Raw genomic sequence first — 16297 nt, forward strand, 5'->3', positions numbered from 1 at the left:
TAACATAAAGATGGAGATATTGTCATTTTTTTTCCTGTTTTCTATTTATAAGTTATGCAATGCATACATAGAACTATAGCAATTATTGAAGATTCACCTTTAGCAGTTTGTTTTGGCAAGAAAGGTGGATTAAATAATTTTGAAATATAAAAAGTTTCCCAGAAAATACATACTGCTGAGTTAAACGGTGGTCAGGAAATCTCCTGCAGCAGTAGTTAACACCTGCCCAAGTCACAATGACTTAACACACACGCCCACATCCAATCGATCAGGGTGCGCTTGTCACTTTTTCATCCAAATAAATGTAGCTGAGGCTGGTGTGGCGCTTAATGGAGCGATGCGCAGACGGCTTCTGTACCCCCTGCGGACACGGACATGCCCACGTGCGCTTCAGCAGGTATTGACGTCATTAATTGCTAAGAGCAGATCGCTGTTTTTAGGGAATCTAGATCATCGTTTCTCTAGCGGTAATATTGAGAGTGAGCTCTGCTGCTGCTGCTGCACTGCTTGTTTTAAAGTGGACACTTCTTCTTTGTTAGAGGATTTAAAAAACCCAAACAGATCTTAAACTATTTATGTGACCTGTCGGAAAATATTTATTACAGGTAAGTTTTATTTATTCTTCAGATAATGCATAAATATTCCTATTTAAGTAGTGTAAAATTGAAATACATAAACATGTATGAACAGCGTTTGTTTTTCCACAGGCAGCATGAAAAAGTGTATTTCTATTTTCTTAATCTAACACAATCCAGACTTTTTAAAGAAAGTTGGACTATGTAAAAATCAGTTTATCTTCCACTATATTACTGACTAGGTGAGTTGAATAGCACTGTTCTGAACCCTTTGGATGCTGTTCTATAGGGAGCACTGTAATTGTTCTTTTGTAAATTAGAATTAAATAGGATGTTTCTGCTTCAATTATTGCTTAGGCTGATGTGCAAATGCACCAAAAAATAACATAAGAATACTGTAATTAGCAGAAGTTCATTACCTTAATTAACATTTTTTCCCTGAGCAATTTACAGTACTCCTACGTAAATTATTACTATAAAAGCTATAGGTTAAGCGATTTTTTATTTATTTTCATTGTGTAGGAAACAGGTGTTTGCTTTATTACATGAAGCTTTGAACTGCATTCTGAAAATATAAATGTATAAAAACAGTCTCCTGCATGCAAACTGTTTTAAGTGAATACAATTTAGCAGAACTGTTGTAAATATATTTAATAGATATAACGTCATATACTAAATCAAGATCACTTCAGGTAAGTATATTTCAAAAACATAGAATGCATTTTTACACATATTTTTTGGGTTGAATCAAACTTTATACTCCACATTAAACCTGATGATTTAAATCAATGATGATTCTCTTTATTGTGGATAAGAAAGTACTCAAAGTACACAGTTATGTCTCACTCACAAGTTCTGGAAGTGTATTCACATTGCTAAGGAAAAAAAAAAAAAGCAAAAAATGTTTTGTGCAGGAATGAATCAAAAAAAGGTCTGGAGCTCCTGCCAAAATACAAAGCATGATGAAGCCTTGACCTATGCCTTTCGAAATAGAACAACTGGAAAACAGGCATTTGGTAGACACTAAACATATACAATAGAAAACTACAATTTACCTTTGTATTTATATTCTTAATTTTTTTCATTTCTACTTGCCTTAAAGAACTCATATAATAAGTGATATAAAAAAAATAAAAGGCACAATATCTGCAATATGTTGCCTTAACAAAACTAAAATCTACTACTTTTAGATGGGGATTTTGGCTGAAGGCATGGCATTCCACTCCAGCATACCTGTGCCTCTGGATATAACTGTGGCCGTGGTCTACTCTGTTTTTGGTGAGTTAAGTCTCGAATTTTAAAGCTAATTTTGACTGTTTTTAAATGATCCTTGAACAGACCAACAGCTGAGTTAATAATGTTTTAGATTAGTTTTCATCGAGCTCTGCTCAAGCAAGAATGAATCACAGCATGAATAAAATACAGCCCAACATGAAGCCTTGATAGTTCAGTTTGGCTGTTAAGTATTATGGATTCAACTCTTATTTTAATACACCGTTTGATATCTACTTAATATTCAATTTGTATTAGCTGTAATATAAATGTATTTATTTGTCTCTTTTATTTTTGTTTGATTCTTGCTTCTTTTTAGTCTCTATATCCTTAATAAGGCAGGATTGCATGTAATATTATCAGACACCAAAAAAAAAAAAAAAACCTGATTACAAATTCTTTACATCACAATTACAAAAAAAAAGAAAAAATCTCCCAAGGTTAAGTTTCATCACAGGTTTTGATCTTGGCTTTATTTCTATGCAGTTTGCATAGCTGATCGTTGATGTAGCGTACCCATTACTGAGGTTTAATACCCCCTGCTGTTACCCTAGAGTAAGTTTTCTTAAATGTCTTGTTCTAAGTAGAATAGACAAAATCCCATAGTTGTGATGTATCATGTAATCGCACTGTGATCCCTTAACTAGTCTTTTTACTCAGTGCAACCTTTTCCAATTATTTGAATCTAACTTTGTAATTCTGTCATTTCTATGCCTTCAAAAGTTAAAAGAAGTGGCTATAAAATTAATTCTTTGATTTATAGGCATAGGGTATTCATAAAAGACAATAAAGATGCTTCAAAACTAATATATATATATGCATTTTTTATGGTCCGCTGATAGTTTTGCTATCCCAGTTTTGCTACCTTTAGACTGAGCAAGACTGGCAGTTTTCCTTGAAAGGTATGAATTTTTTTTTTTTTTTTTCTGCTGTTTTGCAGGGATATGTTCACTATTTGGAAATACTACATTGCTGTATATCTCCTACAAGAAAAAACACCTTCTGAAACCTGCAGAGTATTTCATCGTCAATCTCGCTGTTAGTGACCTGGGTCTCACCATGTCACTTTATCCCATGGCCATAACCTCAAGTTTCTACCACAGGTAGTGTGCTTACCATATGATATAGCATTACAATAATGTTGAAAACTAAACTAAAAAAGCTTCAGAGCTTTCTAAGAGATTCTCTAAACATATCATGACTGTTTAATGCATGATTGATCAACTTTATGATTGCCAGCAGGTTCAAATTTATGGGGCGACCTGTTCAACCTATTATTTTGTCTTTCCCAACCTGCTCCCTCGATTAACTCTTTATAGTCTCTGATTTGCACTATTTTCTTTCTCACATACTTCTTCATGCAGGTGGCTGTTTGGGAAAACATTGTGTTCCTTATATGCATTCTGTGGCATGCTCTTTGGCCTCTGCAGTCTGACCACTCTAACCCTACTAAGCATTGTCTGCTTTGTGAAAGTTTGCTATCCCCTCTATGGTAAGTTTTTCAAGGAAACCATCTTTGCAACCTAGTATGATTAGCCACCATCACTTTTCTATAAGAGAAGAGGCCAGTAGTTGATTTGTCGATGGAAATAGAAAAATAATCCCTTAGTGGAACACATTAGCCTTTCTTTTTGACTGTCAAGTGAAGTGGCTGCAGTCGATAAATGTTACCTGTGATGCTGGTTAATGGTGTGTGACGGTTCTTTAATCAGGCCTGAAGAAAGTGTTATTTGTTTAACCTCACAAAAAACATCTACGTGTACCTGCAGCTTTGGGAAAATGGAAGAACAGATTCCTTCTGTTTTTCCTCACACATGATGTTTCAAATCATAAACTAAATTTATCATAAGACATGTCTTCTGTAAATTAAAATAAAAAGCAGTTTGACTTAAGTTTAAAGGGTGAAAAATGATTATGATTATGTATTTTGAACATCCTGAACAAAACAGGTTTAAGAAAAAAACAAAACAATAACTATTTTAAAACGAAGTAGGAAGACTGCTGTGCAAATGCATGAATTCACAGTAAATTCAAAGAGTCCTGGAAAAACAAAGATGTGACTAGCAAACTAGAATTAGTTTAACACACACAAAAACAAAATGCACATGCAAAGAAAAAAAACACTGCAAAGGAGAAATGCAGCAACCGCAGAAAATAGAGCACCAAGGAATAAATAGCATGCAGACAAAAAACAAAAAGTGTTTAAAAATGATTTGAAGAAACGCTTACCATGTTTTTTCCTTTCTCCTAATGTCGTCTGGATGGCAAAGAAAACAACAACAACAAAAACTAGGTCTGAAATGTGCATATACCGCTTTCCACGCTAAGGTTCTCATATATCCAAAGCAAATTAGGCATGGAAATGTATGGGTCCTCACGCCAACTCCGATCTATGAGTACACATCTTTTGAAAGGAAACTGAAAAAGTGGACATAGACATAGAGGTGAAGATTCAAAGTCAGATTAGGTCCTCTCAGATGTTAAGTATTACTTTACATAAAATGTTAATCTTAGCAATACATTTATAGGCATCAAATATTAAGGTGTAATCCATACTCTCACTGGTGAACCATAACCGCACTCCAGCAGTGAAGGCTGTCCCACATCAGGAAGAGGAGGTTCTCTGCCTTGACACAGCCGACGTGTGGAAGACTCTGAGGAGGGTCAACCCGCGGAAGGCCCCAGGTCCCGACAACATACCTGGGCGGGTGCTCAAGGAGTGTGCAGGTCAGCTAGCTGGTGTCCTCACGGACATTTTTAACACCTCGCTGGAGCAAGCCACAGTGCCAGCATGCTTCAAGTCTGCCTCCATCATCCCAGTGCCAAAGAAACCTCAAGTCACCTGCTACAACGACTACCGGCCCGTCGCACTGACTCCCATCATGATGAAGTGCTTTGAAAGGCTGGTAAAGGAACACATCGTCTCCAGTCTCCCCCCAACACTCGACCCGTTCCAGTTTGCCTACCGGCGAAACCGCTCCACTGAGGACGCCATCTCCTCTGCTCTTCACCTGAGCCTGGCCCACCTGGAGGAGAAGAACACCCACGTGCGGATGCTGTTCCTGGACTTCAGTTCAGCGTTTAACACCATCATCCCACAGCACCTGGTGGGAAAGCTGGAACATCTGGGCTTCAACACACCCCTTCGAAACTGGCTGCTGGACTTCCTCACCAACAGACCTCAGTCAGTCCGGGTCGGTCAGAACACCTCTGATGTCATCACCCTCAGGGCTGCGTCCTGAGCCCCCTGCTGTTCACCCTGATGACATATGACTGCGTCCCCAGGTTCACCACCAATCACATCGTGAAGTTTGCGGACGACACCACGGTGGTGGGCCTCATCAGGGACGACAACGACCGGGACTACAGAGAGGAGGTGGAGCAGCTGGTGGACTGGTGCAGTGAAAACAGTCTGATCCTGAACGTGGAGAAGACGAAGGAGATCATCGTCGACTTCAGGAAAAACCGCCCCCACCATGCTCCACTGCTCATCAACAGCTCAGCTGTGGAGGTGGTCAGCAGCACAAAGTTCCTGGGGGTGCACATCACGGACAACCTCACCTGGACTGTAAACACTTCATCTCTAGTGAAGAGGGCACAGAAGCGCTTGTACTTTCTGCGGAGGATGAGGAGAGCCCGCCTGCCCCCGCCCATCCTCACAACCTTCTACAGAAGCACCATAGAGAGCGTTCTGACCAGCTGTCTCTCTCTGTGGTGTGGAGGCTGCAGAGCTTCTGACTGGAAGAATGTGAGGAGGGTGGTGAGGACAGCGGAAGGAATCATTGGGGCTCCTCTTCCCTCCATTAAGGACATTTCATCACAGCGCTGTGTGTCCCGAGCCCGTAATATCATCAAAGACCCCTCACACCCCCACCATGGACTGTTCTCCCTGCTGCCCTCTGGAAAGAGGTTCCGCAGCATCCGCTGCAGATCCACCAGGTTGTGCAACAGCTTCTTCCCCACTGCCATCAGACTGTTGAACCTTTGATCCACAATCCGAACTCTGCACCTATTGCACATTATCGGGCATCAAATGCTGCTGAACTTTTAACTTTTAGCCCTTTAAATTGTTCATCTCATTGTATTTTTCAATAACGCATTTTTTGCACAAATGCCATTTTGCACTGAACCACTGCAACTTGCACACTGTCTCTTATCCTCTGCACTGTTCACACTTTGACCACTGCTGCACTTTTTGTATTTTTCTATAACTCGTGCCATTTGAAATATCAATGCAACGTTCATAAGCTGTATGTAACGCAATTTCGTTCTGTATGCACCCTGTGCATACAAAATGACAAATAAAGAAGTCTAAGTCTAACTATATACTGTATCAAATACAAAGTCCTATAAGCAGCTCAAGTCCTCAATCAAAGTGAGGACAATTAGAAGTTTTCTCACCTTCACATGAGTTGTACTATTGAACATAAATTCCACAAATTGTGAGGCATTCACTAATTGCTGTAAACATTTTAATACTGTTGTTCGATGTGCATAATGGTGCACAATGAATGCTACTTTGCTGGAGGACTTTTGAAATTGTAGAATTAGGAAGGAATGGATTTTCAGGGCTCACCAACATTTCCAGACCCATGATGATGACTAGGTTTTTCAGCGGATCAGGCTTCCAGAGCATTGCTTTTGAATATATATGTGCTTAATCCGTTGACTTATACAATTCCTGCTTTGTATTGGTGTTAAATTAAAGGGACACTATGCAACATTTTTCAGTTAATTAATGTGTTCCATAACGTTATGGATGACTAAATGAGTCATTTCAGGTTGAACAAAGGTATTCTCGGCCGCCCTGGTGGTCTGTGGGGGAAATACTGCACTTGCAACTGCAGGAGCACCGACCCGCACCCACAGGCTCAGAAGTCTCGTGAGAGTCAGTCTTGCTTTACGGCGAGAACTGCTACACCCCCCAGTTAAAAACATTCTCGTTGCTAGCACAGTGGCAATCTTTGTGCAGTTATGCTACGTTCACGCAGCAAAATCGCATCTGCTGCTTCATTTTTGCTGCTTATACCAGTTAGTACTGACGCGCGGCTGAAGCAGCTTTGCTGCTCTGGTTGCAAAAGTGTGTCTGAGGCTCGTTGGGCGGAGCTTCACTATCCTTTCTCTGCCTTGCAGCTATATTTGCTGTGATCAGTGGGAATAAAGTAGTTTTAATATGTTTTTAAGTGAGAAAATACACCTGAAAACGTAATCAGTGCAGTCAGTTCATTCAGATTATTATCCTGCCTTCAATATTTTTTCTGTCGGAGCCGCTCAGACCCCCACATACCAGGGATGCGCCGACAGTATGGATCCCTTCATCAGCAGCGGTTCACCGCGGCAGCTGGTAGGTGTTTTTCATCTAAATAATCCAAACTGCATATTCTGCCGGCAGATTTCTGCATTTTAAGTTAATTTAGGCGTCAATAAACTGTTTAAGAGCAGTGATCATCAGCGCTGTGTCTCTCTCCCTGCGTTAAACGCACCCGACGCGCTGCTGCAGCCGCTCAGACGTGCTGCGCCTGCAGCTCAAAACGCGCCGCGGGACCTTTGCATGTAAACTCGCTGCTTCTGTCGCGCCAGCTACATCCAGTGTGAACGCAGCGTTAGTCATTCGCTGCTAAGCTCAAAACAACCGCGCCTGGCTTGACGGAGAAACCAGGAGAACAGCTGAGTATATTTACGACAGTGCACTTTTACTTTCGCCCTCTGGAGGGAGCCTCACTGGAAAATCAACACCGGTTGCATAGTGTACCTTTAAAGAATGTCATCGGCACAACTGCCCGTGGAGTTTTTCCTCTCCACTGTTGCTTCATGCATGCTTGGTAGGGATGGGAATCGAAAACCGGTTCCTGTTCAGAACCGGTTCCGTATTTTCCGATTCCATGGCATCGTTTGGCAGCTCGCTGAACGATTCTTTTTTCGATTCCCGCAGCACCAGAGCCTAGAGAGCCGGCTCTGGGGAGCACGACTTACGTCACGTTTTTTACGTAAGTTACGCAAGTTACGCAAGTTGGAAGAACTATTCGAGGAGGAAGACAACGAGCTGCGGTCACTTTGTGAATCAAAGCCCCGTCTTTCCTTAGCCCAGAGGGTAGATCAGGAAATCCAGCTCTGTAAAAGCTTGCCCTCCATCCCCTGCAGGGATAGCGCCACACTGTGGTGGTGGAACAAGCAAGATACGCTGCCCTTGCTATCTGGACTGGCTGAAAACTACCTCTGTGTGCAGGCTTCCTCCACCCCATCTGAGAGGGTGTTCTCCACGGCTGGAAACACCATAAGCCCTGAAAGATCCCGTATCCTTCCAGAAAAAGCAGATATGCTCATCTTTCTGCAAAATAACTGTTAATTTTCCCTACTACTGTTTTATAATTAGTATTTTTTGTTATTTAAAATAGGTTATTATCCCATCATTTGTTATTAGACATTGTTGGTTATTAAGTTTGTTCTTGTATTCATTTTTCATTTAAACACGGATGTTACTCCAGTTTCACATTTCCTGTGGACATCTTGATCTTGTTGAGTTTGTAAGATTGTGCAATAGTTAAGTAAACAAAGTTGATTCTGATAATCAAACTGTTTGTTCTCCTTTTTTCCCCAAATTGGAATCGAAAAAAGAATCGATAAAGAATCGAATCGTTTCATAGAATCGAAAAGGGAATCGGAATCGTGAAAATCTTTTCAATTCCCAACCCTACTTGGTGTAAGGGATTGCTGCATTGTCAAATGATGCAAAGTTAATTATTCTATACAATCTGCTGGTTTTCCATACACAGACAAACTTTTAACCCCTCTGACTATATGATCTGGATAGATTTTTTCTGTAAAGTGCCTTAAAATGACATGTTGTGAATTCTCGCTATATACATAAAATGAATTGAATCAACAAAACATCATTATGCATTACTATTGTTGCATTAGTATGGTTATTTTTAGCTATTATTAACTAAAATAGAGAGTTATGACAAAAATAAAAACAAAATAAATGTTTAAGTGAAGCAAATATTCAAATACTAGCACTTAGTTTTAAGCACCAAGGTTTTATGACTTCAAAGATACAAACAAAACCACTTGAAAAATTGTAGATTTTTTTTAACACACCAGGACATTATAGAAAATTACATTTATTATTATTTATTTTCTAATACCATCCTTTTTGCAGAGTATTGTGTGATATACAGGTGCTGGTCATAAAATTAGAATATCATGAAAAAGTAGATTGATTTCAGTAATTCCATTTAAAAAGTGAAACTTGTATATTATATTCATACATTACATACAAACTCATATATTTCAGATGTTTATTTTGTTTAATTTTGATGATTACAAATGACAACAAATGAAAATCTCAAATTCATCATATCAGAAAATTAGAATATTACTGAAGACCAATAAAAACAAAGGATTTATAGAAATGTTGGCCAACTGAAAAGTATGAACATGAAAAGTATGAGCATGTACAGCACTCAGTATTTAGTTGGGCCTCCTTTGGCCTGTATTACTGCAGCAATGCGGCGTGGCATGGAGTCGATCAGTCTGTGGCACTGCTCAGGTGTTATGATAGCCCAGGTTGCTCTAATAGTGGCTTTTAGCTCTTCTGAATTGTTGGGTCTGGTGTATTGCATCTTCTTCTTCACAATACCCCATAGATTTCCTATGGGGTTAAGGTCAGGAGAGTTTGCTGGCCAATTAAGAACAGGGATACCATGGTCCTTCAACCAGGTACTGGTAGCTTTGGCACTGTGTGCAGGTGCCAAGTCCTGTTGGAAAATGAAATCTGCATCTCCAAAAAGTTGGTCAGCTGCAGGAAGCATGAAGTGCTCTAAAACTTCCTGGTATGTGGCTGCGTTGACCCTGGACCTCAGAAAACACAATGGACCAACACCAGCAGATGACATGGCACCCCAAACCATCACTGACTGTGGAAACTTTACACTGGACTTCAAGCAACGTGGATGAAGTGCCTCTCTTCTTTTCCTCCAGACTCTGGGACCTTGATTTCCAAAGGAAATGCAAAATTTACTTTCATCAGAGAACATGACTTTGGACCACTCACCAGCAGTCCAGTCCTGTTTCTCTTTAGCCCAGGCAAGACGCTTCTGACGCTGTCTGTGGTTCAAGAGTGGCTTGACACAAGGAATGCGACAGCAGAAACCCATGTCTTTCATACGTCTGTGTGTGGTGGTTCTTGAAGCACTCACTCCAGCTGCAGTCCACTCTTTGTGAATCTCCCCCACATTTTTGAATGGGTTTTGTTTCACAATCCTCTCCAGGGTGCGGTTATCTCTCTTGCTTGTACACTTTTTTCGACCACATCTTTTCCTTCCCTTCGCCTCTCTATTAATGTGCTTGGACACTGAGCTCTGTGAACAGCCAGCCTCTTTAGCGATGACCTTTTGTGTCTTGCCCTCCTTGTGCAAGGTGTCGATGGTCGTCTTTTGGACAACTGTCAAGTCAGCAGTCTTCCCCATGATTGTGTAGCCTATAGAACTAGACTGAAAGACCATTTAAAGGCTTTTGCAGGTGGTTTGAGTTAATTAGCTGATTAGAGTGTGGCACCAGGGGCCATCAATTTTGAACCTTTTCACAATATTCTAATTTTCTGATATGATGAATTTGAGATTTTCATTTGTTGTCATTTGTAATCATCAAAATTAAACAAAATAAACATCTGAAATATATGAGTTTGTATGTAATGTATGAATATAATATACAAGTTTCACTTTTTAAATGGAATTACTGAAATCAATCTACTTTTTCATGATATTCTAATTTTATGACCAGCACCTGTATTTGTAACTCATTCCAAAAACCATTTGATTAACCTTTGTTTCAAATGATGAAAATAATGAGCCTTGTACTGCTGTACCAGTGCTCATGCAGTTTTGCAATTATCAATCCATATAAATACCTCTATTATTCCAACAGATCTGATAATTTGTTGGCCTTCTATCAAACTAAAAAAAAAGACTGATTCTGGTCTTTATATACATGAAAATATATAGTCCAAATTTAGTTGCATAAAACTAATATCCATCTTACCACAAATTGCCTTGGAGCAATAAAGTCAGTTCATTTACACAGTGTATTAATACTTTAGTTTTATAAAAAAAGACCATGAACAAAGCTTTAAGGATCCTACAATGGATAATTTAATATATAGTGTGCACACATATTGCCAGTGTAACAGTCTAGACTGAAATTATGAAAAAGACAGAGGTCTGCTCTCCTTTCTGCTGATGAACTCAGTAAGTGATTTGTGGCTTTAATGATCCTACCTACTGGTTTAAAGTTGCTACACAATAGGTGACATATAAACGAGTCTTTTTTTTATTAAAACATGTTATTGCGAGAAAGCGAACAAGATACAAACTACTGTGTAGGCAATTATTTTGAGAATCTGGTAGTAATAGCATTTTTTACATCTTATTGATTAGTACACACATTGAAACCTATGGGTCTAAAGGAGTCTCAATATTCACAAATACTAAGAAAAGATTAACTGCTGTTATCAACATTATAGCATTACTTCCAGTGTATTGTAAAAGTGACGTTTGACCTCTTATGTATGTTATTTCCCCCCACATTTTGTTACATTACAACTACAAATTTTCCATTCACCATATTTTCAAGGACAGTAGATGATATTGAGGTGCTTTTCTTTAGAAGACAAAGGAAGGTGAGCAGAGGCTCATCCTATGTGCAAAGCCAGAAGAGATATTCAAAATAGATAAAGCAGTTTCTGCAAAGAACTGCTACATTCAAAAATGAAGCCTAAAAATTTGTATTATAGGAAAAGGTTTTAGGATTGTGAGTACACTACTGACATTCCACTTTCACACAGATCTTTGTATTTTAAGGAGGAAGTTTTTTTTATTTATTTATGGGTTAAATGTAAGGATAAACAGATGACAGACTTTAAAGATGTGTTCTCATTAGTAAATAAATAAAAAAAAAACTGTTTGCCTTTGCCGTATCTCATTATAACTGCTCATAGTTAAATCAGGATTAGAAATGTTGCATGAAATACTGACACGCAACATGTTTAGTCCTCCTAGTGCTGGCGAATAGCACCAATAACATAACATAGCTCCTAACTGTTCTTCTGGTCTGCAACATTGGACTATTGAGATTCCATTAGTCACACAACCTTGGCATACATGTGCAGTGACGCAGATCTTTGTTAAGAAAGAAAAATTCCCTTTACTATATCTGAATGAAGAAATTGTTCAGCTGGTGGACATTTTTTGACCCATGACAGTGCTATACAGTTCTCTTTTTTTTCCTTTCTGAATATTGGATGATCCAGCTTTCAGCAGAGTTTTGGTTTACCTCAGACCTATACCGTATAAATCAGGTTGTTTTACTTGAGGAGCTATCTGATTAATGTAAAGTTGCCCTAAAATTAGCTTTTTTGTTTCTTGAGACCTTCGCAGCTGTTATTTTAATACTTGACATATGAGGCTTAGATGGAATGCAGTCAAACTCTGACATTCTGAAGTTACCAGGTTATTAGTCCATTATATTAAAGGCGAAGTATTAGACCCTCCAGAAACACAAAGAGGTGTGACTGGGGTCATCTACCATCCAATATATTCTATTAATTTGAAGTGAAAAATTTCATAAACATTCATAATATTACAATATGTATATTATTAATGATTATTAATAATATACATAATTAATTACAGTTTATGTCTGTTTTGATAGGAAACAGGTTTAAGCCTCTTCATGGCCAACTGCTCATCGCCTGTGCTTGGGTTTATGCACTGCTGTTTGCCTGCTCCCCACTGGTCCACTGGGGAGAGTATGGACCAGAACCCTACGGCACCGCCTGCTGCATTGACTGGCGCTTGTCCAATAAGCTTAGCATAGCCCGCTCGTACACCGTAGCACTCTTCGTTTTCTGCTACATCCTTCCATGCTGTGTAATTGTTGCATCATACACAGGCATCCTGGTCACCGTGCAAACATCCAGGAAGACCATGGAGAAGCATGCATCAAGACAGACAAACATGAGCAGCATCCAGACAATTATAATTAAGGTAGGAGAAAAGCTATGAAATTATCAATGAAAGAAATCTTGAATTACATTGAGACTGATTTACTATTTTTCTCATGTCCCACCGTGCTGGAAACACAAAAAGCTTATTATAGATAATATAGATAATTATAATTATAGATAATAAAGCTTATTCAAAAAGAAAATTAACAAAGGAAATATAATTGAACCACTTTTACTGGGATTTCCTGAGTTTCAAATGAGGGAAAAAAACATATTTAAGCATAATTTTAGCAGTTTATTAAATCTCCCTAGCTTGAAATAACCTCTATAGTAATTACAGGCATTCACAGTAAAAATGCATGTAAAAATGCAGATTTAAAAATTCACATTTTTATTGTAATTTTTCACACTAAAACTTAAAAATAAAAGAAATCAAAGAAAAGAGAATCTTAAATATGACCCCTTATTATTCTAAACCTCACCTTTTCAAGCATTTTTCTTGAACATTTCACAAAGCTGGAGCACAGATCTTTGACTAATCCCCTTTTTACGGAAAAATGGTTGATACATGTCTTTTTTATTATGATTGTTAAAATTGTAGTCATGCTGAAATATCTAAATGCAACACATTACCGGCTACAACTTGAAATAGGATAGTTGTAAAACATTCCAACAAGGTCTTAAAGGCCTTTATACTAAGAAGCTGAACCATAGCATGACAGATCCTCCACTGTACTTCAGTTTGAACATATAGAACTAATCCACATTACCACGCTTTATTTCATCACAAAGGTTAAGCCAAAACAAGTTTCTAGTCAACATTCAAAGAGTGTTTCAAATACTCTATAATGTTACACTTTGGACAGCAGGAAAGCTCATAATGGAGACCAGGTGAACCCTGATTATATGGGATGCCTGTCATACCAGTGTACCCCTGCTGCCAAATATTATAGTTTAAATTGTGAAATATCAACTCACTTCATTCCAGCTCTTGAGAAGTAATCAAGATTGACCACGTTTGAGTTAACTATTCCCGTAATTTAAAAATGTTCATTAAATACTTTGCTTTGTGTTTTGGGGTTTTTTTCAAGCTAAGTGTTGCTGTCTGCATTGGCTTCTTTGCGGCGTGGAGTCCCTATGCTGTCGTTTCCATGTGGGCTGCCTTTGGAGAAATAGAAGACATCCCTCCTCTTGCGTTTGCAATGCCTGCTATGTTTGCCAAGTCATCAACCATCTACAACCCAATCATCTACCTTATTCTGAGACCTAATTTCCGCAGAATCATGTACAGGGACCTGGGTACATTATTTCAAACATGTCTGAAAGGATGCCTCATCTTCAAGGGCCAAACAAAGTGTTGCCCAAAACCAAACATCATGCTCAGACGTCACATAGCCCACAGACAAACCAACCAGTTCCCCTTATCTATCTCCTCTACTCAGCCACCTCTAGTAAACCTAAAGGATCTCAGGTGCCAGAGATGTACGGACAGTTACGAATGCTGCAAAAACTATCCTCAGGTGTGTGGAAACACTAATCTACCCACCAATTCAGACTCATCAATCGAAAGAGAAACTCCAGTGGTACAAACAATCGGTCAGATGTGTGAGAATGAGCCTTCTAAGAAGTCCCTAATAGCCACCGTAAGGACTTCAGATACAAACTATTTCAATATCAGCTTTGAGATGGCTCCAAGGTACATGAAAGAGGCTTGGCCCTGACACTGTTTTTATATGTGACATATTACCATATCTAGTAATATCCATCCATCCATCCATCCATCCATCCATCCATCCATCCATCCATCCATCCATCCATCCATCCATCCATCCATCCATCCATCCATCCATCCATCCATCCATCCACCAGTCAATGTGAGAGGGCTCACTCGTTACAAGTTGTTATTCCATATTAGGCTCAACACAGAAATGGATAAACAAGTAATATGGGACATTTAAGGGAAATTTAGGTTGTTGTTTTTTTTTTTTTAATGTTGGAGGAAACTAGTCATCAGAAAACCAAACTCTACTCAGTTATACTATCATGCTTAGTTTAATTTGAGCCCTGCTAGTGCCCAGTTCTAGGTGGTGGGATACACCTTGGAGGTTGCCATTGTCTCAAAGGTTCAGAACAAACTACCATGTACAAAGACACTAATAATTATGGTAGATTTTACAATAACACCAACAACTTGCTTTTTAACTGTAAGAGGAAACCAGGGAACTCAGAGAAAACCTATTCTTCATAATTCAGTCCTCCCTGCAGCCTGCAATGTTTTTTAAACAAGATTCAGGAATTTATGCAATACTCCTGTGTTGTCGTTTTTTTTTTTTACATCAGCCGTGTTCTATATCTGTGCAGTCGTTTAGCTAATAGTTGTTTTGCTATGAACAGAAACTGGAAGGGAAAAAAAACATATTGAATAATGTGTACCTCTTGATCCATTTCTGAGTCCTTATCTTTGAAAGTGGTTTTAGACTTGTTACTTAGTGTTGTTTTATTCAGGCTAGATGGTTTTAGGTGAAAAGGTTTGGTCATGAATTTTATCAACTAGGTGACATTTCTATCAAATTTAGTACCACCTGATATAAAAAAAAGTAGGTTTCTATAAGATAATTTAAAAATAGGCTTTAAAGTTCAAACATTTGATTTTTCTTGTTTAAATATTTAGGCCTGTTTTAATAATTTTAGCAGCACTAAGGTATAACAACTTAAAACCACTTCCAATCTAATATTTTGTACTTATATTCAATAAAACAGAAAATACTTCCCCACTATTCTATAGTGTCACATTTGTGATTGCCACATAATAGGGTTTGAAGTACCACGAGCAAGAACAACTTTATTTCTTTGAAGGTTTTCTTTTATTTTATGTGCAGAGAGCCATCTGCAGTTGTAAAGAGGGTGGTGCATCCTCATTTAAAAACTATACAGGACGTTGCATTTGTGTAACAATAACAGGTGTTGTGGATAGTCTTCACAATGGAAATTCCATTTTTACTCCATTTCTAGTTCAGGTTTCTAATTGCGAAGTTTTAGAACCCGGAGCCTTTGAAATGTGCCTTCATTTCTAAAACCCAGTAAACAAGAAATAATATAGAGAAAAAAATATATGTTTAGCAGAATAAAAATAAATGGACAGTATTTATTGTAACATCATTCTAGAAGAAATAATGTTCTACTTCAAATAAACATAACATACATAGAACATACTTCAATCAAAGTCCGTTAAAAGAAAATACATTTTAATCCATTTCAAGAAAATGATGAAAAGTAGTCAATTTTAACGATAAATAAAACAGCTCATTAAACTCAAAATAATGCAACATCATTATAGTAAGTCCTGCAAAGACCCTTAAAACTAAGAGATGAGAAAATATGAATGATTACTTTTGCTTTTCAGTCATTCAGGGAAAATTAAATTCTTGTAAAACAAAATGTGCAACAA

At 38.3% G+C, this 16297-nt stretch overlaps 1 protein-coding gene across 1 annotated transcript; it reads left to right on the forward strand.

Moving 5' to 3' along the window:
* Positions 1–310: 310 nt before the first annotated feature.
* opn7a (opsin 7, group member a) lies at positions 311–14780 on the forward strand. Its single transcript, XM_038303882.1, has 6 exons — positions 311–397; positions 1766–1853; positions 2788–2950; positions 3212–3339; positions 12555–12889; positions 13941–14780. The coding sequence occupies exons 1-6, from the start codon at positions 338–340 to the stop codon at positions 14568–14570; spliced, it is 1404 nt and encodes a 467-aa protein (XP_038159810.1). The 5' UTR covers positions 311–337; the 3' UTR covers positions 14571–14780.
* The last annotated feature ends 1517 nt before the right edge of the window (positions 14781–16297 follow it).

Source organism: Cyprinodon tularosa, unplaced genomic scaffold (assembly GCF_016077235.1).
Source record: "Cyprinodon tularosa strain WSP-4 unplaced genomic scaffold, ASM1607723v1 ctg52, whole genome shotgun sequence".
NCBI classification, from domain to species: domain Eukaryota; kingdom Metazoa; phylum Chordata; class Actinopteri; order Cyprinodontiformes; family Cyprinodontidae; genus Cyprinodon; species Cyprinodon tularosa.